Below are 24,537 nucleotides of genomic sequence, written 5' to 3'. Positions count from 1 at the left end.
CTTCATGTTCCCCACAATCAACTGAAGCCCAAGCAAACCTGCATACTTTGCTACAAGCTCTCACAACCTGACAATACCCACCTTCATGTTCCCCACAATCAACTGAAGCCCAAGCAAACCTGCATACTTTGCTACAAGCTCTCACAACCTGCAATACCCACCTTCATGTTCCCCACAATCAACTGAAGCCCAAGCAAACCTGCATACTTTGCTACAAGCTCTCACAACCTGCAATACCCACCTTCATGTTCCCCACAATCAACTGAAGCCCAAGCAAACCTGCATACTTTGCTACAAGCTCTCACAACCTGCAATACCCACCTTCATGTTCCCCACAATCAACTGAAGCCCAAGCAAACCTGCATACTTTGCTACAAGCTCTCACAACCTGCAATACCCACCTTCATGTTCCCCACAATCAACTGAAGCCCAAGCAAACCTGCATACTTTGCTACAAGCTCTCACAACCTGCAATACCCACCTTCATGTTCCCCACAATCAACTGAAGCCCAAGCAAACCTGCATACTTTGCTACAAGCTCTCACAACCTGCAATACCCACCTTCATGTTCCCCACAATCAACTGAAGCCCAAGCAAACCTGCATACTTTGCTACAAGCTCTCACAACCTGCAATACCCACCTTCATGTTCCCCACAATCAACTGAAGCCCAAGCAAACCTGCATACTTTGCTACAAGCTCTCACAACCTGCAATACCCACCTTCATGTTCCCACAATCAACTGAAGCCCAAGCAAACCTGCATACTTTGCTACAAGCTCTCACAACCTGCAATACCCACCTTCATGTTCCCCACAATCAACTGAAGCCCAAGCAAACCTGCATACTTTGCTACAAGCTCTCACAACCTGCAATACCCACCTTCATGTTCCCCACAATCAACTGAAGCCCAAGCAAACCTGCATACTTTGCTACAAGCTCTCACAACCTGCAATACCCACCTTCATGTTCCCCACAATCAACTGAAGCCCAAGCAAACCTGCATACTTTGCTACAAGCTCTCACAACCTGCAATACCCACCTTCATGTTCCCCACAATCAACTGAAGCCCAAGCAAACCTGCATACTTTGCTACAAGCTCTCACAACCTGCAATACCCACCTTCATGTTCCCCACAATCAACTGAAGCCCAAGCAAACCTGCATACTTTGCTACAAGCTCTCACAACCTGCAATACCCACCTTCATGTTCCCCACAATCAACTGAAGCCCAAGCAAACCTGCATACTTTGCTACAAGCTCTCACAACCTGCAATACCCACCTTCATGTTCCCCACAATCAACTGAAGCCCAAGCAAACCTGCATACTTTGCTACAAGCTCTCACAACCTGCAATACCCACCTTCATGTTCCCCACAATCAACTGAAGCCCAAGCAAACCTGCATACTTTGCTACAAGCTCTCACAACCTGCAATACCCACCTTCATGTTCCCCACAATCAACTGAAGCCCAAGCAAACCTGCATACTTTGCTACAAGCTCTCACAACCTGCAATACCCACCTTCATGTTCCCCACAATCAACTGAAGCCCAAGCAAACCTGCATACTTTGCTACAAGCTCTCACAACCTGCAATACCCACCTTCATGTTCCCCACAATCAACTGAAGCCCAAGCAAACCTGCATACTTTGCTACAAGCTCTCACAACCTGCAATACCCACCTTCATGTTCCCCACAATCAACTGAAGCCCAAGCAAACCTGCATACTTTGCTACAAGCTCTCACAACCTGCAATACCCACCTTCATGTTCCCCACAATCAACTGAAGCCCAAGCAAACCTGCATACTTTGCTACAAGCTCTCACAACCTGCAATACCCACCTTCATGTTCCCCACAATCAACTGAAGCCCAAGCAAACCTGCATACTTTGCTACAAGCTCTCACAACCTGCAATACCCACCTTCATGTTCCCCACAATCAACTGAAGCCCAAGCAAACCTGCATACTTTGCTACAAGCTCTCACAACCTGCAATACCCACCTTCATGTTCCCCACAATCAACTGAAGCCCAAGCAAACCTGCATACTTTGCTACAAGCTCTCACAACCTGCAATACCCACCTTCATGTTCCCCACAATCAACTGAAGCCCAAGCAAACCTGCATACTTTGCTACAAGCTCTCACAACCTGCAATACCCACCTTCATGTTCCCCACAATCAACTGAAGCCCAAGCAAACCTGCATACTTTGCTACAAGCTCTCACAACCTGCAATACCCACCTTCATGTTCCCCACAATCAACTGAAGCCCAAGCAAACCTGCATACTTTGCTACAAGCTCTCACAACCTGCAATACCCACCTTCATGTTCCCCACAATCAACTGAAGCCCAAGCAAACCTGCATACTTTGCTACAAGCTCTCACAACCTGCAATACCCACCTTCATGTTCCCCACAATCAACTGAAGCCCAAGCAAACCTGCATACTTTGCTACAAGCTCTCACAACCTGCAATACCCACCTTCATGTTCCCCACAATCAACTGAAGCCCAAGCAAACCTGCATACTTTGCTACAAGCTCTCACAACCTGCAATACCCACCTTCATGTTCCCCACAATCAACTGAAGCCCAAGCAAACCTGCATACTTTGCTACAAGCTCTCACAACCTGCAATACCCACCTTCATGTTCCCCACAATCAACTGAAGCCCAAGCAAACCTGCATACTTTGCTACAAGCTCTCACAACCTGCAATACCCACCTTCATGTTCCCCACAATCAACTGAAGCCCAAGCAAACCTGCATACTTTGCTACAAGCTCTCACAACCTGCAATACCCACCTTCATGTTCCCCACAATCAACTGAAGCCCAAGCAAACCTGCATACTTTGCTACAAGCTCTCACAACCTGCAATACCCACCTTCATGTTCCCCACAATCAACTGAAGCCCAAGCAAACCTGCATACTTTGCTACAAGCTCTCACAACCTGCAATACCCACCTTCATGTTCCCCACAATCAACTGAAGCCCAAGCAAACCTGCATACTTTGCTACAAGCTCTCACAACCTGCAATACCCACCTTCATGTTCCCCACAATCAACTGAAGCCCAAGCAAACCTGCATACTTTGCTACAAGCTCTCACAACCTGCAATACCCACCTTCATGTTCCCCACAATCAACTGAAGCCCAAGCAAACCTGCATACTTTGCTACAAGCTCTCACAACCTGCAATACCCACCTTCATGTTCCCCACAATCAACTGAAGCCCAAGCAAACCTGCATACTTTGCTACAAGCTCTCACAACCTGCAATACCCACCTTCATGTTCCCCACAATCAACTGAAGCCCAAGCAAACCTGCATACTTTGCTACAAGCTCTCACAACCTGCAATACCCACCTTCATGTTCCCCACAATCAACTGAAGCCCAAGCAAACCTGCATACTTTGCTACAAGCTCTCACAACCTGCAATACCCACCTTCATGTTCCCCACAATCAACTGAAGCCCAAGCAAACCTGCATACTTTGCTACAAGCTCTCACAACCTGCAATACCCACCTTCATGTTCCCCACAATCAACTGAAGCCCAAGCAAACCTGCATACTTTGCTACAAGCTCTCACAACCTGCAATACCCACCTTCATGTTCCCCACAATCAACTGAAGCCCAAGCAAACCTGCATACTTTGCTACAAGCTCTCACAACCTGCAATACCCACCTTCATGTTCCCCACAATCAACTGAAGCCCAAGCAAACCTGCATACTTTGCTACAAGCTCTCACAACCTGCAATACCCACCTTCATGTTCCCCACAATCAACTGAAGCCCAAGCAAACCTGCATACTTTGCTACAAGCTCTCACAACCTGCAATACCCACCTTCATGTTCCCCACAATCAACTGAAGCCCAAGCAAACCTGCATACTTTGCTACAAGCTCTCACAACCTGCAATACCCACCTTCATGTTCCCCACAATCAACTGAAGCCCAAGCAAACCTGCATACTTTGCTACAAGCTCTCACAACCTGCAATACCCACCTTCATGTTCCCCACAATCAACTGAAGCCCAAGCAAACCTGCATACTTTGCTACAAGCTCTCACAACCTGCAATACCCACCTTCATGTTCCCCACAATCAACTGAAGCCCAAGCAAACCTGCATACTTTGCTACAAGCTCTCACAACCTGCAATACCCACCTTCATGTTCCCCACAATCAACTGAAGCCCAAGCAAACCTGCATACTTTGCTACAAGCTCTCACAACCTGCAATACCCACCTTCATGTTCCCCACAATCAACTGAAGCCCAAGCAAACCTGCATACTTTGCTACAAGCTCTCACAACCTGCAATACCCACCTTCATGTTCCCCACAATCAACTGAAGCCCAAGCAAACCTGCATACTTTGCTACAAGCTCTCACAACCTGCAATACCCACCTTCATGTTCCCCACAATCAACTGAAGCCCAAGCAAACCTGCATACTTTGCTACAAGCTCTCACAACCTGCAATACCCACCTTCATGTTCCCCACAATCAACTGAAGCCCAAGCAAACCTGCATACTTTGCTACAAGCTCTCACAACCTGCAATACCCACCTTCATGTTCCCCACAATCAACTGAAGCCCAAGCAAACCTGCATACTTTGCTACAAGCTCTCACAACCTGCAATACCCACCTTCATGTTCCCCACAATCAACTGAAGCCCAAGCAAACCTGCATACTTTGCTACAAGCTCTCACAACCTGCAATACCCACCTTCATGTTCCCCACAATCAACTGAAGCCCAAGCAAACCTGCATACTTTGCTACAAGCTCTCACAACCTGCAATACCCACCTTCATGTTCCCCACAATCAACTGAAGCCCAAGCAAACCTGCATACTTTGCTACAAGCTCTCACAACCTGCAATACCCACCTTCATGTTCCCCACAATCAACTGAAGCCCAAGCAAACCTGCATACTTTGCTACAAGCTCTCACAACCTGCAATACCCACCTTCATGTTCCCCACAATCAACTGAAGCCCAAGCAAACCTGCATACTTTGCTACAAGCTCTCACAACCTGCAATACCCACCTTCATGTTCCCCACAATCAACTGAAGCCCAAGCAAACCTGCATACTTTGCTACAAGCTCTCACAACCTGCAATACCCACCTTCATGTTCCCCACAATCAACTGAAGCCCAAGCAAACCTGCATACTTTGCTACAAGCTCTCACAACCTGCAATACCCACCTTCATGTTCCCCACAATCAACTGAAGCCCAAGCAAACCTGCATACTTTGCTACAAGCTCTCACAACCTGCAATACCCACCTTCATGTTCCCCACAATCAACTGAAGCCCAAGCAAACCTGCATACTTTGCTACAAGCTCTCACAACCTGCAATACCCACCTTCATGTTCCCCACAATCAACTGAAGCCCAAGCAAACCTGCATACTTTGCTACAAGCTCTCACAACCTGCAATACCCACCTTCATGTTCCCCACAATCAACTGAAGCCCAAGCAAACCTGCATACTTTGCTACAAGCTCTCACAACCTGCAATACCCACCTTCATGTTCCCCACAATCAACTGAAGCCCAAGCAAACCTGCATACTTTGCTACAAGCTCTCACAACCTGCAATACCCACCTTCATGTTCCCCACAATCAACTGAAGCCCAAGCAAACCTGCATACTTTGCTACAAGCTCTCACAACCTGCAATACCCACCTTCATGTTCCCCACAATCAACTGAAGCCCAAGCAAACCTGCATACTTTGCTACAAGCTCTCACAACCTGCAATACCCACCTTCATGTTCCCCACAATCAACTGAAGCCCAAGCAAACCTGCATACTTTGCTACAAGCTCTCACAACCTGCAATACCCACCTTCATGTTCCCCACAATCAACTGAAGCCCAAGCAAACCTGCATACTTTGCTACAAGCTCTCACAACCTGCAATACCCACCTTCATGTTCCCCACAATCAACTGAAGCCCAAGCAAACCTGCATACTTTGCTACAAGCTCTCACAACCTGCAATACCCACCTTCATGTTCCCCACAATCAACTGTTTTATTTTGCCCGCCCTCCCTGCCCCTCTCCCACCCGCCCCAGTGGTGTTCTAATATATAGACAGTTAAGTACCGGATCTACTGGATCACGCCAGTAGGGGGCACCACACTGTGGACCCCTTTATTACCCACTACTCCCCATTAAAGCATTCCAAATCCTATCCCTCCCAATCTCTCTGCTGTCAAAGCTATCCCAGTACCTCTACACTCAACCTGTATATGTGAAACCTACCTGCATTTGCTCTACCACTCCTGTCCTATTCCTATCATTCTCAACCAGCAAACTCAATCAACATGCGCAACCTAACCAATCTTATTCCTATCATCTCCAACCATAAACTCCCTCCCGTCTTTAACTGTGCCCTATGGAATGCCCGCTCGGTATGCAACAAACTCGCTTGTATACATGACCTTTTTCTGTCTCATGCTTTTAACCTCCTAGCTCTTACTGAAACCTGGATCCCCTCCCAAGACACTACTGCTTCTGCTGCACTCTCCTTCGGAGGACTACACTTCAGCCACACTCCTAGGCCTGATGGCAGAAAGGGTGGTGGTGTAGGCATCCTTCTCTCACCTCACTGCACCTTCCAGAATATACCAAGCCCTCCCTCCCTCTCATTCGGTTCCTTTGAAGCTCACACAATCCGTCTTTTCTCTCCACTCTCTCTTCAAATTGCTGTCATATATCGCCCTCCAGGCCCTACCTCGCAGTTCTTTGACCACCTTTCTGCCTGGCTCCCTTTCTTCCTCTCTCCTAATATCCCCTGTCTTATTCTGGGTGACTTTAACATCCCTTTAGATATATCTAACAACTCTGCAAGCTCCAAACTCCTCTCCCTGACATCTTCCTCTGGTCTCTCTCAATGGACTAATTCCCCTACGCACACTGAGGGACACTCACTCGATCTGGTTTTCTCCAGATCATGCTCCCTTTCAGATTTCTCCATTTACCCCTTCCCTCTGTCTGACCACCACCTCCTATCTTTTTCTCCAGTGCTAACCCCTAACAAGACATACTTACAACGCTCACCTCATACTTGTAGGCCATTACCAGAAAATACCATTACCCAACTGTCAGCCTCACTCGAACCTCTCTTACCTTCCATGTTAACCCTTTCCTGCCCAGACACAGCAGCCTCTTTTTACAACAACACACTTGCTTCATCCCTCGACACCATAGCTCCAATTACTACAAGTTACCCCCGACAATTTAAACGCCAACCATGGCATACCAAAACCACACGGTATCTTCAGAAGTGCTGCCGCACAGCTGAGCGCTACTTCAGAAAATCAAAATCCAGCGAAGACTTTACTCATTATAAATTCATGCTTCACACCTACAACTCTGCCCTCTCTCTCGCCAAACAGCTCTACTTCTCCACTCTCATATCCTCTCTTTCTTGCAACCCACGACGCCTTTTTTCTACTTTCAACTCCCTTCTCTGTCCCTCCACACCCACACCACAAACCTCTCTCACTGCCCAAGATCTTGCTACCTACTTCAAAGAGAAGATCGAGACTATTAGAAAAGACCTCTCTTCCTTACAACTCCCTCCTACACCACTCACCACCACCCTCTCTACTCCTACTATACTAACTGCCTTTTCCCCTACAACCAAAGAAGAGATAGCCACTCTTCTTTCTTCCTCTCACCCAACAACCTGTCCCCTTGACCCCATCCCTTCACACCTCACAAAGTCTCTATGTCCATCCCTTGGTCCATCACTTACCCACCTATTCAATCTTTCTCTATCATCTGGATCTGTACCATCTGCCTTCAAGCATGCGCTAATCACACCAATTCTAAAGAATCCTTCCTCAGACCCCGTCTGTTTGACTAACTACCGCCCTATCTCTCTGCTTCCTTTTACCTCTAAGCTGCTTGAACGGATTGTGTACAATCGCCTCACTAACTTCCTCTCCTCTAATTCCCTCCTTGACCCTCTACAGTCTGGTTTCAAACCTCTTCACTCTACTGAAACAGCTCTAACAAAAGTCTCCAATGACTTGCTCTCTGCCAAAGCTAAAGGTCACTACTCTATTCTAATTCTACTGGATCTCTCTGCTGCTTTCGATACTGTTGATCACCACCTTCTTCTTGACTCACTTGCTTCTATGGGCATTCGAGATACAGCTCTCTCCTGGATCTCCTCATATCTGTCTAACCGTTCCTTCTCTGTCAACTTCTCAGGCAACACATCTTCGCCCCTTCCACTTTCGGTTGGTGTCCCCCAAGGTTCAGTCCTTGGCCCTCTGCTGTTCTCTCTTTATACTTCCTCTCTTGGCAAACTAATCAACTCATTTGGCCTCCAGTATCATCTATATGCAGATGATACCCAAATCTACCTGTCTTCTCCTGATCTCTCTCCATCTCTCATGTCCCGGATCACCAGCTGCTTGTCTACTATTTCTTCATGGATGTCACAACACTACCTGAAACTTAATCTTTCTAAAACGGAACTCATTATCTTCCCTCCCTCCATCTCCACTCCACTACCTGAATTCTCTATCACCATTAACAACACAACAATCTCTCCTACTAACCAGGCCCGATGCCTTGGGGTCATCCTTGACTCAAACCTCTCCTTCATCCCTCACATTCAGTCCCTCGCCAGATCCTGCCGCCTGCACCTAAAAAACATCTCTCGTATCCGCCCATTCCTCACCCAAGAATCCACAAAAACTCTGGTTCATTCACTTATCATTTCCCGTCTTGACTACTGCAACACTCTTCTGGTTGGCATTCCACTGTCTCGACTCTCTCCACTACAGTCTATCCTTAATGCCGCTGCTAGGCTCATCTTCCTTGCACGTCGCTCCTCTTCTGCTTCCCCCCTCTGTGAAACCCTCCACTGGCTTCCGATTACCTTTAGAATTAAATTTAAGATCCTGGTACTGACATATAAGGCCATCCACAATACCGCTCCTCCGTACATTTCTGACCTCATTAGCAAATACTCTCCTACTCGATCCCTACGTTCCTCCCATGGGCTAAGGCTCTCCTCCTCACTCATCACCTCTTCCTTTTCCCGTCTACAAGATTTCACTCGAGCTGCCCCATATCTCTGGAATCTGCTCCCAAGGAACCTTCAGAATTCACCCTCCCTCCCGACATTCAAGAAACATCTAAAAACCCACTTCTTCAGAGAAGCATACCATCTTAGCTGCTAGAACATCCTTGTCATTGATACCCCCACAATACCTCTCACCCTTTCTCTATGCCTTATGTTTATCACCCCATTTTCCCTCTAGATTGTAAGCTTGCGAGCAGGGCTCTCTCCACCAAATGTATCGGTTTGTCTTAGTCTGTCAATTCTTGTCTTGTCATATCCCTTGAATTTATGTATTGTATTAAGCGCTGCGTAAACTGTTGGCGCTATATAAATAAAAGATAATAATAATAATAATAATAACAATGCAGGTTTTCAGGAGTTCTAGATTATAGCTGTCACACAGAAGATATACATAAAGTACCTAGAGAACCAAGAACAGAAATTAGAGCTCTGCATTAAATGTATTAGGAAAAAGTGTTTGCTTTTTTAAATATATAAAATGTAATTAATGGGTCAAGTTAATATTTATAGGGCTAGTGCCTATTTCCATGATCCAGCCACGTGGTAGAATGCTAGCGCAGTAGTGATAGGTTAACCATGTTCCAAATTAATAATGATGTAAGCTTACCATTCGTTCTGGACAAAATGCATCATGTCGGCCACTGTGTTTGGCTCACAAACCATGTACAGGCCCCAGAGACCAGTGTCTGTATAGCAGGTATTGAAGGACTGGAAACTGTGACACAAGTTTCCATGGCAGGTGACCTGGGCTAATTTACTGGACAAGTTCTGGGGACGGAATGAAATAATGTTTATGTGCATCATCAGCATGCAAGATAAGACATTTTCTTTTTTAATATTATTCCTGTATTTTACAGGCTCTCTCTAGAGCCATTAAAACAAGTGAAACTGTCCCGCGGATGACATTTATTGAAAAGGTGTATAAGCACTTTGTAGGTTTCAGAACCATAACGTGTATCCTTAACACCGTGTAGCTCCAGATCTCACCTATGAGGGTTCTGGAATTGCTCAGCGAACTATGCCGGGTGGTGGAGTGCTACTAGACATGGCACTGTACTCAATCCAAGCAACAGCCATAAGTGATAATGTTCTATTGCTCAATTATAAGAGGACCCCCCAAAATTTGAATATTAATTCATAAAAAAAAAGAGCCTGAATATAAAAAATAAAACTATCCTATAGGAAAGAAAGTTTTACTAGTAAATATTAATTCACATGTAAACTATTTAATAAAAACCATGATTCAGAAAAATGTATTTCTTGTTTTTACTTCTTTATTTGCCGAGCTGGCCCCTAGTTATGCACATCTGAGTCTCTGTTATATGGTATTGAGAAATAGTTACTACCTTGCAATAAGCATCTCTTAGACATGGATACACACAATCCACCAAACATAAAAGAAGAAGAAAATAATATTTGCATACCACTCCACCTCCAAAGGACCTGTCCCAGTTCCCAATTAGTGTGTTGGCCACCATAAGTGGGATCGTGTCTGGATGAGACCAGCCAACAGCCTCAACAGAAATAGCTATGTGAGCCAGTGGCATTTTATCATCTTGAACACGGATCTAGAAAAAAAATATGCAAGCTTTAATATGGGCTTTTTACACTTTATTCACACATTATGAACAAGTCAGAGAGACTCAGCTTTTCACTCAATATGCTTCAATTTTCCTTGTTGAGGTGCAGAACTTTGTATAACTAATATTGCCATCAAAGGTAAGAACTGCATAACAAAGAGGTATTACAAAACACAAAAGGTTTACGCCTGTTGTTCTTACCTCACTGCCTGTAAAGGTACAGGGGGGCAGATTCTCTCCCTCATACATAGATGGCAAATTACCAAAGTGATACTTTGCCAAATGAAGCAGCTCATCATGTAACACGCCTTAAACCAAGAAATTTGTGTTAGAATTTCACATTCGCCGACAATTCCCAGAACAACTAGACAGTTACGCTTCAAGAGCACTTTCATAATGTATGCCTTATTGCCATACAAATTAAATGCACAGATCCCTAAGAAATGACCTGCTGGAGGTCCAATGACACTACATAAAGCTCATGTGGTTATGAACAGAACTGTGTAATTATCTGTTGATTGATTCAGAGCTGCAAACACCCTATGGCTGAAAAGATTAATAATAAAAGTGTGTACTAGATGTTAGGTTATAAATGTTCAAACTAACATTGTGGAGTTTCTAAAATTCAGAAGATTTGCTGTATTAATCTGTGGCAGCCAAACGTGTTAGTTACTACAGATCTATGTATTTAATTATCTTGGTGAGAACCTGATAATGGTTATTCAAAACCCCATGCACGCTCCATCCAATTTTTCGATGGTTTAGTAATAGTAATAATCAGCCCACCAAAGTGCGGAAAAGCAAAACCACAAAGCTAATAAATTACGGGTGTAGATGTCTTACTTATCAGTGTATTGATCTGTGCCATGATATAAATCAAGTAAATCAAAGAAAGAAAGAATAAAACAAATAAAGAAACGAGAGAGAAAAATTTAATAGAGGAACTGCTCCAATACTACCACTTGGCCGTGTTCCGTAAATACCAAGAAGAAAAATACACAAAATCTATAAAATTCGGGTGTGTGCGCTAGCTCCAACAAACAGGTTACAGACATGTCTTTGATGACTCTGCAATCTGGGTAGCGGGTAGACCTCTGAACACCCCACATTTAAATCAGAATTGAACCTGGTGACGGATATATTGTTTTGAATTAAATCCAGCTGCACTTTACTGAATCCAGACATACTATACTGTTTATACTCTGGAAAGCAGGTCTTAAAGGTTACAGTGTCCATATTATTAAGCCAGCTCTAAAAATCCTCTGAAGAAGCCCCTTGAGGGTGAAACATCAGGTCACTGGCATTTGTTTTGCAAGTTGATTGTATCTTATAATCAATTGCTTTTTATATGTTTGATTATGTATTTTAAATATTGATGCGATAAGTATCTATTAAATATATTATTTTTATACTCTGTAAACTGTTTATTTGCTTTGGAGCTAGCGCACACATCAGAATTTATAGATTTCTTACTTAAGCTAAAGAAAAACACCAAATCAGATTTACCCCCAGCAGCCGCCAGGACTATCCTAGGTCCTTTGTAATGTGTTGTAATATATTCAACCAAGTCATTTCTGTTTATAGATCTGCAAGAATAATGAAAAGAACATAATTAGAACACAAATGATTTCTCATTGTTTCCCACAACCAAGCCCAGGCAGGAAACCAATTTTGGAAAAAGTCTAGAATGGAAGCTGAATTTTACATCGCAGTTGAAGCTAAAGATTCTTCTACATTAGCCAACCTACTTGATGTTTTCAGTGGGCCCAAGTATGGTTCTTCCCAGAGCAGTGTTGTGATAGGCAGTTGCATGGAGATAATCAAAGACCACTTCCTGTAGATTAGTCTCTACTTCCTGCATCTCCCGTAGAATGACGCCTCTTTCACGTTCAATCTCTGCCTCCCCTAGGGTGCTGTTCTGAATAATGTCTGCAAGGATTTCCACAGCTGCAATACAAGTCACTTATTAATAAAAGACATTGTTTACAGACTGAAGGTTTTATGGTAACAGATACAGAGAAGCTTATCTACAAAGCTCAACATCAAAGTGCAAAAGTTTAATACACGATGATAAAATATTAGTGGTTCTCGAAAAGCAATTAGTCTTGTCGCATGATAATGCAGCATTCCCAGAGCCATGGGCGAAGCCGACTGGCATTAAGTATAGCTGGGGGTAGGAAAAATAGGCGAATGCATATGGGGGGGGGGGGGTCCGCTGAATTGCAAAAGAAACACCAAGAGCGTCACCCTGTAATTGCCTTTTTGGCTTCTAACTGTATAGGGGGATAACTCATCCAGTTCCAGTTCTCAGAGAGTCTCGTGTGACCTAACGAGACACATGCATGCGCTTTCGGTTCTTCATTTCACTGACAGTGATTGACTACAAGGAGTAAAAAGTGCATATTAAGATACTTACTAAGTACTTTAATATGCATTCATGTTTGGAGAAGCAATGCGAACCACTAACATACAAATCACCGAGGGTCAACTACCAGTGAATGATAAGACGCCAGTATCAGAAGTACCTCTGGGCAGATCTTTGGAGAAAGCCTTTGCGTAGTATACAGTCTGTTCCCTTGATGTGTATGCATTTAGGTGGGCACCCATGTTTTCTATCTCAAGCTCCAGATCCAGCTGGGAACGCTTTTTGGTTCCCTAAATTAGTGGAAATAAAGAAAAATGAATAAATAAAATATATTTGATTCGGAACATTTCCTAACACAGGACTTCACTTTTAAAGTGGTGTGTTTGTGTAATTTTCCAGCATGAATCTAAATATCGCTGTTCAGCAAAATATTCTGTGAGGCGTTATGTATCTTCAATAACAATAAGTTATATATTTTCACACATACCTTAAATGCCATGTGCTCAAGAAAATGCGCCGTTCCATTATTCATTTGGTTTTCATACCTGCTTCCTGCATCAATCCATAGGCCAACCTAATAAAACATGAAATAGGATGCCTAATAGTCTACTGTGTATGAAAACACACAAAGAAAGGTGCAATAAGGCACACATGTATACAGGCATTTGGAAGGGTAAACTGGAACACCAGAAGTAAAGTACAAAATGTCATTAGACCAGATAGCACAATTATCTACTCCAAAGATGGCGTTTGGCATGCAGAGTGCACTCTATGGATTTACTCTCTTTACCTGTCACCCAGGTATTTGCATTTCAGGATAAATGTACCTCCTGCACAATAGTTCCTCCGAGTCCACAAGTATGTGCTTCTTGTGGACTTTCTTGAGAACGGCTCATTGAGAGCCGAAACATTGGACCTTTACCAAGCTAATAAACTTTATAAAAAGAAGACTCGCTGAGTGCATCAACTTTCTTTGCATGCTGTATATACTTTTTGGATTGTTAGCACCCAGGCATTTTACAACTGCTTCCAGTCAAGTGAGTGTGTTACATTCTATATCTTTTGTGATATATATATATATATATATATATATATATAAACTAAAACTAACATTGCTTACCGTGCAAGTGGAGAGTCCTGAGTCCTCTGAGGCAACGCGAAGGCCATTTTCTAATGTGGTTACTTTTGTCTCCGGGACATTCAGAACTGTTTGGGTTGCAGCTTGTGCGGATCTGCGTCTATTTATTGCAAAGTTTTGTACCTGTATAGGGAATAATAAAATAGTACAGAGAAGCTAGAGGATATAACTATACAATAATATATATATATATATATATATATATATCACACATAACTATATATAAAACAACCCTAAACACACTCTTGGCCCACACCCAGAGTACATAAACCTTCACAATGACACAGCCATACACCAGATGAGACACAAAGCTAACCAGGACCTTAAGCATGCCCCCCCTCCCCCCAAAAAAACTAGGCAGGTGACCCGTACTCCCCAATAAAAGCCACAACATTTATTTTTATAAAAATGAACTTATCTTGGATCCAAATTTGTATTAACCCCTTAAGGACAATGGGCGGTCCCTAAACCCATTGAAAACAATGCATTTTCAGCCCGTACATTTGTCATTAAGGGGTTAATCTAACAGGCCAAAACACTGTGGATGGTGGGCAGCTCACAGTTTACCTTGGGCATTGACTAACAAGCAATGAGCAACCCTAATTCCTGTCAGAACACTTCAATTTTGGGGAACTTTTCCAATTCCATGAAACAATACTTCCATAAGCAAGATCATGAAATTACGCAACACAACAGTATCCATTTACAACAGCCCACATCCTTATTATATACTGTATGTATGTATGTGTGTATATATATATATATATAGCCACATATAACACATCAACTTTGAGGATGAAATGTTCACTTGTTGCCTAATATATCCCACCCACTGAGAGGTGCCATGATAAGATTATCCTGTCAATGTCAATCACCTGTCAATGGTCACAATGGTATGGCTGATCAGTGTGCGTGTTCAGATAGTTTTTATTGTTATTTCTGATTTATACATAAGAAAAGCAGTTTATATGTATGCATATATATATTTATAGCAAAAGTATACTCGGTTCTTGCTATTAATAATGACAAACCGGGAGAAGCATTATTCACATAGGTTTTTCTCATTGGCCAGCGCATCACCTATTGCATAATGCACTGCTGGCGATTTACAGCTCCCATCATCGTGACTCGGCTCTTACACGGGTGATAACGAAACATTGCTTGCTGGCAGGCATCAGACATAAGACATCACCCGCCAGCTGCCACACAGTGTTAGAACCATACACGAGGATAATGGGGCGCACAATAACACCGACCGCATATATTCTCCCTCTGTCACGGTACCGGGATGGTCTGTGCTACCTGTGACTTCCTAGGCAGTCCACGATTCACGGTTCTACCGATCACACTGCTCAACCTGAACAAGGACGTCGCCATGTTTCCCAAAGTCTGCCGTTCGACGTCACTTCCGCGATCCGGAATGCCTTGTCATGCAGGGCAGGAGCTTGTGAACTCGGTTTTAACCCTTCGTCTTCTTAACAGAATCTCTAAAGCAGCCAGGAATGCAATACTTTTTGGAGTTAACGTAAACCTTAAACAGTTATCAGTATATACGGCATGCTTTTGACGTATAAGTGAAAAATGGTTTTATACATTGCGTTTTTATTTGCAATATATATATATATTTACCATCCTGATATGTTGATATTTTAAACAGTAAAATTAGTTACATTAAAATATTAATCACTTTAAGTCTCATTATGCCGGCAGTGTACTGGCATTGCATCAAGCTGCTGTTAATATATTAAGGAATAACTCTGGTGCAAGGTTTAAAAAGCAGCCTTGTCACCATAGCAACCGATTATCAACAGCATTACATTTGTTTCTATGGTTATTAGAATTCAGACTTTGCCACAGTCACCTTTATACATAATTAGAATGTTTTATGTAATTGCAGAGTTGCTTCCACAACGTAATACCTCGTATAGGTAATCTTTTGCAGTAAATACAATGCTCTCTAGCGCCCCACACAGGCTCACCCGTGAATAACACATGCATACTTGGAGTGCCAGCTATATGCCAGAGGGCGTGTTGAACTGCAGCTTCTCCTAAAGCGAAGTGTATATTTAAAATAGGTTGAAGGGTGCATATGAAAGCAGTTACAAAGTACATGAACATGTATTCTTCCCTGGAACCCTGGAGTGAAACGATTTGGGTGACATCAGCCATTTCCCCGAGGACACATACCATATATGACTAGCACATGTGCCGTAAAGTGTAGTAAAAGCTGTATGATTATATCCACTATAAAACTATAATAGAATTCATGGTAATATGTATTGCAATTTTGAACGGTTCAAGCACTCGGATGACAATCACCTGCTGCTCGGACAATATGGCCGCCTATCTCCGCCCCTGAGCTCACCCCTAGCGGCCCGGGCGCTATCAGGATGCTCGGTGTATGTGTGCCAGGTAATTGCCCCCTCCCCCCGGCGTGTATGAGGGTGGGCCCTTAGTGACATGGTGGTGAGGTACTGCTGCAGAGCGCTCCGGAGCTGCCTGCATTCGCTGGTCGTGCCAATCGGGAAAGTCCGTGACAGCCATCGCTGTTACACGAGCAGACCTCGTACCGAGCCGTGCCTTGGACACGGAGACAGCATCCAGGAGAGGCAGCGGCAGGGAGACACAAACCAGGCCATGGAAAACGACCAGCGGGCACAAGAGGACGAGCCGGGAGCGAGGTGAGCAGTGTCTGCGCTGGTCACATCACCCCAGCCGGGTGGGTACGGGCTAACGGCAGCGGGAGCATGAGCTACGGGGAGAGCGAGGTGCCAATGTTCTGCAAGCGGCGAACAGCGCAGGATCACCTGAGGATGAGATCAAATACCGCTGTATGTGATAGGAGTCAGGATTCACAGCGCGGGTCCCAGACGTAGTTTGTCAGCTAATGGCCTGTGCGAAAGCAGGTTCCCCAATAATACTCACCCTAACTTAACACAAAGCACCGTGAGGCTGTACCGGGAACACGTAAGATGATTGTATGATGTGCTCTACTACTTCTTTACTTATCAGAACCCAGCAGTGCTCTTGAAATAACTATCTATAATTGCACATAGCTGTGTGTATGGTTATTTTTATCTTTTAAGCGCCAACAAATTATGCAGCGCTGTACAATTTAAATTGAACAGTTTATAAATTGTTAATAAACTACGTCACTTAGAGAGGGTTTTATTCGCTAAAGGGAGAGTATGTTGGAGAGTTGTGGTTTTAACCCCCTCAATTCACTATACGTGACGAAGGGCCATCCGTAGCAAATTTCTCCAGCAAGAAGGATTGAGCTGGCCCCGTATAATGCATAGTTCAATGGGCGAGAAGACATCCCAGTGGTTTAACTATGTAGGATACTGGCCAAGCTCTTCCTGTATCGTTAGCTCACAGAGGTTGGAGATTCCTAACGTGAAGTTAAGGAACTTTAGTGAATAGACCCCAAAGTGATGTCATAGTCCACGCCTTAGCTATTTCTAACCAGACCATTAAAAAAAAAAAAATTCTCCTTGTTCTGTGTAATATTGCATTGTTTGCCCTGTAAACAGGTAACTCAACACCTTTTGGTATTTTCTGTCAAGTCTTGGTGAGAACATGGTAGTGGGGGAGGGGGTTGTCCAGCGACAAGCATTATTCTTTCTATAATAAGCTCCTATCTAAAAAAACAAAGTGCTGAGGGATGAGAACCAATTATTCAGGCCTCAGAGTTAAGGCACGGCTTTATGGAAAGGATGTTCTTTCTAGAAAGCATGTTGAGAATTTCATGTGAGCTCGAGCTTGGCACCTGATGCGGAACGGGGAGAATCCAGCATTGTAGTGTTTTGATGCCGGTCTGGCGGGTTTCAGAAGACTTTGGTTGGTACGGGAGGAATTTGCAATGACACAACGGGCTATTTTAAAGAATGCTTTGCTTATCCAGAGCCCTTAAACCAGTCTGGATTCTGCATGGCTTTAAACCCGTTGTCCTTAAACCCATTAATGACAATGCATTGTGAGCCCGTACATGTACAGCTTTGTCGTAAAGGGGTTAATTCTTCATTTGAAGGAACATAGGTGTTTCCGGACAGACCGTTGTGAGAAGGTGAATACATGGAAAGGGGTAGTTCCACCGCAGCATGTATATTTTGGTGTGCTGAATCAAGCAGTGCAAACATTATGGCTTGTTCTACAACGAGTAAACACCGCCGCCTCCGATAAGACCTCCGTCCCGTCTCCTGATTGTTTGCATGGAAGCAAATGAAGGCACCAGATAGACGACTCCAAGCAGATAATATACCGTAACACTTATATTGATGGGATCAGCAGACTGGCCATTGAATGAGCTATTATATTATCATAGTATGTTTACTGTTGGTATACGCTGTAGGTATGTACTTGTGCTTTGCAAAGGTCTGCGTCGTTCAGTAAGGTAACGGCTATTTAACAGAGACTAAATAGTGTTCTAATTTGAGCAAGCACTTCCAATTTCTTTAAATTGTAAAGTTTAAAGGGGTGGTTGTTGTGGTACGGACATAGATGTTTACTCAGTAGTGTACGTAGTGCTGTGTTCTTAGGTGCCTATGCAAGCGTCGGGTGAATGGACAGATAACCTGGAGCTTTCCATGGGTGTTGTTCCCTTCCTGTGCGCATGCTGCTGGATTGTCTGTCTGCACTGTGCGCCAGCACTAATACTCCCAGCCGATATCCTCTGCTGGTGTCAGATGCCCCTTACATGTGTATATGGCCACATTTTCACCAATACATGGCTCCATTCAAGGGTTGTAAGATGCAATTAGCTGTCTCTGAATTTACGTGATGCCAGTCTTTAGTGTTGCTGGGGACTTCCAGGTAGCAAGGAGAAGGCAGAAGAGTTCCAGTGGTGGGTACTAGTGTGTAAAAATAACAAAGATAAAGAATAAGGTTTTACGATCTAGCACTTCTTATGTCTTGTGTGTCAACTCCATTGAATTGTACAGAACTAAGAAAAATAACCAATCACGCCTCATGCACAAAAGCCTACAAAGAAGTGCAGGAGCTCATGCTAGAGCTACAAATAATATTAGAACATAACTAATTTTGTAAGTGGGGATATATTATATTTAAAAAAAAAAATAAAAAAAATTCTACAACTACTGATGCAAGCTATACCCACACTCTGGTTAGAGAGAAAGCGAGCAGATCCAGAGACAGTGTTTGGCTGGGAGCCAGCAGACTTCTTCATGACCTTTTATTTATAGTGTGCATAGTGGTCTGAGTCAGGCTCTGCTGTAGCGTGCAAACAGGAAGCACGGTGGCTTTGAAGACACTTCTGGTATTTCGCTCTAAAACTAAAAGCAAACTGACAGAGGTCAAAGTTCTTAGTGTACAGTATGTGCAACAACAATATGTGTTGTCTTTCATAATCGGACTGTTGGCATTTAACAAGGCTTTTATTTGCTGAATGGCTTCGTCTGTAAGGGAAGATGCCACTTAATACAGTTTTAGCATAACCTAATTAAAACTACATACTATATGGGACACCTTGGCCATTACACCAACAGGTACTTTGATAACATTCCATTCTAAATGCATAGACATTAATATGTATTTGGCCCCCCTTTTTTTGCAGCTGTAACAGATTAACACACAACGCACCCCCCCACACACACACACACACACTTTAACACCATGAATGTATACATACACACAGCCACCCTAACACCACATGCACATATAAACATTCATGCATACTCTAACACCATGCATTACACACACAATCTAAAACCTTGGGCATATATCCATACACAGATTCACTCTCACTGATAATCGCATTATACAAACTGTACTGTTGGTCCCGGCCCATTACATGATGTCATGGGCCACAGTGATAATAGGAACTATGTATTTTTGTATGTACCTTATTAAAGACTAACATGTCTCTCAAACATACTTTCAAATGCAGGATTTGTCCCTTTTTTAAACAAAAGATATTGGGACCAGAACCAGACATGTGCAATGTGGCACCATGAAATATGGGGCTGCTTGGTGTTCTGGTATATCGGTGAAGCCATATTAGGTCCTGTGCGGCTGTATCAGCAGCGCCAGATGTGATGTCCCTACATAATCCCACTTATTTACCAATTTATTGTCCACTGAACCGTGTCAATTTAAATTTTAGACTGCTTAATCGAATGGAAGAAAGTGACAACAATGAGTGCTCAACATCTGGCAACCAGTACCCAAAAGAGACTGTGCGTAAGCGTCAGAACTCTACACGCAGCTCCAGGAGTAGTGATTCATCCCGATCATCAAGGAAAAGCTTTAAGTTGGATGCTCGATTAGAAGAAGATGTTACCAAATCAGTAAGAGGAACGAACGGCAGATTCATAAACCCGTGGCAGACTTGGAAATCGCCTACATTGCGGCATGTGCTGAAATGGTCCATAACAGAAAAGGACAACAGCAGTGTTCCCACCACAAAGGAGGTAAATACGTTCTCATTATGTCTTAGCAACAAACCTTTATTTTTATTTTGGGTATGTAATGTCCCTTTCTCCAGACCTCACTATGACCATTTGGCATTGGTAAACCCAGCCCCTCTCATCACATTCATAAACCTACACATTGTGTATATTACCAAGAGTGTGTGTTGAATATCCATCATGCATCATTGTGCACAAATTAGAACCATAATAGAAATTTAAGACTGAATTCCATTCTTAATCAGTTTATGGGAGCAGAATGTGTTGCAATGTAATTCATTATGTGAACAGCTGAGCTAGGTTGTTTTTTTTTGTTTGTTTAGTTTTTTTACCATTTTGACAACAAAAGTTTTAAAAGTGCCTTTTTCTTTGACAGCTGCTTGATAAGGAGCTTCCAATAATTGAACCGTATTTCATTAAGCAACCTGAACTTGCTGGGAAGATGAAGAACGGATTACGAGTCACATGGTTAGGTCATGCATCAGTCATGGTGGAAATGGATGACTTGATATTTCTAACGGATCCCATATTTAGTCAACGAGCATCGCCCATTAGCTTTGCAGGTCCAAAGCGTTTTCGAGGGCCTCCTTGCACAATAGAGAAACTTCCAAAGATTGATGCTGTTGTAATCAGCCACAACCATTATGACCACTTGGATTACAACACCGTATTAAAACTTAATGAGCGCTTTGGCACTGAACTCAGGTGGTTTGTCCCGCTGGGTCTCCTGAACTGGATGCAGAGCTGTGGATGTGAAAATGTAATTGAGTTGGACTGGTGGGAACAGAACTGCGTCCCTGGACATGACGAGGTGACTTTTGTTTTTACACCCTGTCAGCACTGGTGCAAAAGGACACCTTTTGATGACAACAAAGTACTGTGGGGTAGTTGGTCGGTCCTGGGACCTTCAAATCGCTTCTTTTTTGCAGGAGACACAGGTTATTGTGCCGCTTTTGAAGAGATTGGTAAGCGATACGGGCCTTTTGATGTTGCTGCTATTCCAATTGGAGCTTATGAGCCAAGGTACGTGTTTCCGTTGGATGGTAATGTAAAATTGTAATAGTAGTTACGCCAATGTGAAATGACCCAGGTGCAATATTTAATGTTGTTGTATTTACCTAATTTTAGACCTGATAAGGAATGGATGAGTATTATGTCCTGAATTCTGTATATTTGTGTGTGTGTGTGTATGATAATATTTAAGATGTAGCACCAGCAGGTTCTACTGGACTGTACAATGAGCTACACAATGACAAATTTACATTAACTAAAAAAAGGCAGAAGGCGTGAAACAACTTTCACATTTTCTCCAATTGAGAACTGAATTAATTTGCAAGTAGAGAGTGTTTATATACTTTTTCTTCTTTACGGTTGTGCTTGCAATTGGTGCTGTTCATATCTGTTCACAATATTGATCTTTTTCTTTTGTATCGCCTATACCAACATGTGCATGCTTTTCTTGTTTGGTTACAATTAGGTCTAATCACTAAAGCGAGAGTTCACAAGAGTTTGCTGGAGAGTTGTTTCAACTATTCGACTTCATTATACATTATGATTTATTATCATAAATTTATTATGTTTATTTCTTTAGTCTCCTTACACATGGAATTTATATGGCTCAACCAGTGTTACCTCTAAGCTGTGTGCTTGTGCGCGCGCACATAGCTTTTAGAGGGAGCGCACACGAACAAAAATTGTGCGCACAATTTAAATTTAACATTTGCAGAAGCATCTTGTGCGCACAAAATTTTGGCTCTGGGAAAATTTTTGCACAAGATAAATTTTCTGCGCACACCACCTAAGAAAAATTAGAGGGAACATTGGGCTCAACCCTTCTTCTTGAATATGTCTGCCAGTGTTGGCTATTCATCATTAATAGGCTTTGTGAGGGTTTTGAAACCACAACTCTCCTGCAAACTCTTCTTTAGCGAATATACCTTAAGATGTCTAAGTATTTGTTACTGGTTTAATAACCGATTTAAAAAAAAAAATACAAGTGGTTTCCAATCGGTGCACACACTGTCCATCAGTTAATGAGCTACAGAGCAGTAATTAAATGGTTTGTTGCTTTGCGGAGTGGTGCAAATATATTGTCTTTTAACCGTGTGTAGCATGTCACTACGTAATAAGGGACAGGAAATTATGCCCATCAAATGCTACTTGACATGGCAATTGATTCCCGTGTTCTTGTCTGCTGTAAATTGTTTGTTTGCATTTACAAGTGCAAATGAAAATCTGTTTTATCTGCCGTAACATTTTTAAATGTTTTATTAGGTGGTTCATGAAGAGCCAGCATATTGATCCAGAAGAAGCCGTCAGAGTTCATGCTGATGTTCGTGCAAAGAAATCAGTTGCAATACACTGGGGAACTTTTGCATTAGCTAACGAGGTACGTCCAAATTGCCATATTTATCGCATCAATGTTAGGTAGGTACTAGGCTTGTGCAAATGGATCAAAAACAGTTTGGATGATTTTTTTTGTTTGTTTTTGGTCCGTTTGTTTTCGGACAACAAATTCGGTTTCCTGCCTGTTCGTTTCAGGCAAAAACTAAGGGCTTTTTACATTCGGAAACAACATTTTCATCCTTCTCTGCCTACTGCTTCCGTGTCTCTGTCTCACAGCTCTGCTTCTGATCTCTTTCTTCTGTCTTTTTCCTCTTCTGGGGACATCTCTCCCACACCTGATTGGAGGAATGGGGGAGAGGATGTGCCCAGAGGCTCTGCCCTTTTTGCCTGTGGTAACCTCACGGTGAACAAAATGGGCTCATCCTCTTCCCTGTTTGGAGGAATGGCCCCTTATATGCCCAGGTTCTGTGTGTATATATGCTGTCCTATGTGTGTGGAATGCTTTTTTTATTTTATCATCTATTTAAGCCATTAGTGTCTTCATGCAAGTAAATGTAAAGAAGTTAAATTGAATTAAGTTAAATTGCATGGTTATTCTTATTAATTCATCAGCACTACCTGGATCCACCAATCAAACTGAATGAAGCGCTCCAGAGCTATGGACTGAACTCAGAGGACTTTGTCGTTCTAAATCATGGCGAATCAAGACTTTTTAATGTCGATGATACAGAATATGCATCTGAAGAAGAATAAGTCTGAGCTTCAGCGTAGTAAAATGTGGTACGATCAGGTGTGAGAGGTGTGCTGGCTCAACTTTTCGTTGTGGGGGGAAAAAAGTCTATATACTTGTCTAACATTTTAACACTTGGTTGCATTTTTTACTTGTGATATTAAAAGCAGAAAAGTCTTCCAAAATATGTGCGGAATGAAGCACATAGCTAGTTGCACACTTTGCTTGTGAACATGGTGATGAAATTGTACTTTTAGTTGATCATGTGCCTTTTTTTGTTTTTAAAGTGTCAGGAATCTAATTTAGCATACCCTCTGCTCATGTAATATTTCCCTTTTATGTCTCATGAGTTTACACATGGTATAGGAAAACAAAATGGTTTTAGAGGCTGGGGTCTATTTCATGTTACTTTTAATGTCTTAGCTGCTATTAAACTCCCACAGCTATGTACCAGTGCAAAAAAAAAAAGGATTCAGTATAACTTGCCAAATATTTGGTAGGGCGTAGAGGCCACTAAAAAAATGTAAGTTTACTTTTTTGGCACTATATTAACCCCTTAAGGACAATTGTTAATTAACAATGCATTGTGAGCCCGTGCATGTACGAGCTTTGTCATGAAGGGGTTAAACAAGTAGTAGGCAGAAAACATTAAGAGCCAAGGTTCCTGGGATATTCTACAAACCTTATGGTACTAAATTGTAATTCTACTAATATATGAATATATGGCAGGCTAAAGACTGAATTCTAATTCATTATCCCACCTTTAATTTGTATATGGAGAGTGCCTTTTAGACCTTGCTAGACCACACTATTATAAATAGTATAATAAAATATGGTTTAGTCGGTTTAGCTAA

General features: G+C 42.8%; 2 protein-coding genes across 2 annotated transcripts; one reads left to right on the top strand and one right to left on the bottom strand.

Moving 5' to 3' along the window:
- Window positions 1-9,702: 9,702 nt before the first annotated feature.
- LOC149271879 (mitochondrial-processing peptidase subunit beta) lies at window positions 9,703-14,281 on the bottom strand. The gene is made up of 8 exons (XM_089507046.1): window positions 14,165-14,281; window positions 13,532-13,618; window positions 13,205-13,334; window positions 12,428-12,626; window positions 12,186-12,265; window positions 10,881-10,987; window positions 10,524-10,667; window positions 9,703-9,867 (listed from the first exon to the last, which is right to left on the bottom strand). Exons 2-8 carry the CDS (start codon window positions 13,574-13,576, stop codon window positions 9,703-9,705), a joined length of 870 nt encoding a protein of 289 aa, XP_089363172.1. The 5' UTR covers window positions 13,577-13,618; window positions 14,165-14,281.
- Window positions 14,282-20,316: 6,035 nt separating this feature from the next.
- LOC149271878 (N-acyl-phosphatidylethanolamine-hydrolyzing phospholipase D-like) lies at window positions 20,317-23,706 on the top strand. Its single transcript, XM_089507045.1, has 5 exons — window positions 20,317-20,610; window positions 20,984-21,299; window positions 21,537-21,630; window positions 22,882-22,996; window positions 23,566-23,706. Exons 1-5 carry the CDS (start codon window positions 20,317-20,319, stop codon window positions 23,704-23,706), a joined length of 960 nt encoding a protein of 319 aa, XP_089363171.1.
- Window positions 23,707-24,537: the final 831 nt, after the last annotated feature.

This window comes from Sceloporus occidentalis, unplaced genomic scaffold, assembly GCF_023333645.1.
Source record: "Sceloporus occidentalis isolate IW3139 unplaced genomic scaffold, rSceOcc1.0.p SCAF_454, whole genome shotgun sequence".
Taxonomy (NCBI): domain Eukaryota; kingdom Metazoa; phylum Chordata; class Lepidosauria; order Squamata; family Phrynosomatidae; genus Sceloporus; species Sceloporus occidentalis.
This window is presented reverse-complemented; position numbering and strand designations above follow the sequence as displayed.

Excerpts from the sequence above, each read along its gene's own strand:
- LOC149271878 (XM_089507045.1), top strand. The coding sequence starts at position 20,317 with ATGGAAGAAAGTGACAACAATGAGTGCTCAACATCTGGCAACCAGTAC. Across the intron at positions 21,300-21,536 it reads AAAACTTAATGAGCGCTTTG|GAGACACAGGTTATTGTGCC; the intron begins GCACTGAACTCA and ends TCTTTTTTGCAG. Across the intron at positions 22,997-23,565 it reads CTTTTGCATTAGCTAACGAG|CACTACCTGGATCCACCAAT; the intron begins GTACGTCCAAAT and ends TTAATTCATCAG.
- LOC149271879 (XM_089507046.1), bottom strand. The coding sequence starts at position 13,576 with ATGAATAATGGAACGGCGCATTTTCTTGAGCACATGGCATTTAAG. Across the intron at positions 12,266-12,427 it reads GGGCCCACTGAAAACATCAA|ATCTATAAACAGAAATGACT; the intron begins GTAGGTTGGCTA and ends TTATTCTTGCAG. Across the intron at positions 10,668-10,880 it reads GTACCTTTACAGGCAGTGAG|ATCCGTGTTCAAGATGATAA; the intron begins GTAAGAACAACA and ends TTTTTTTTCTAG.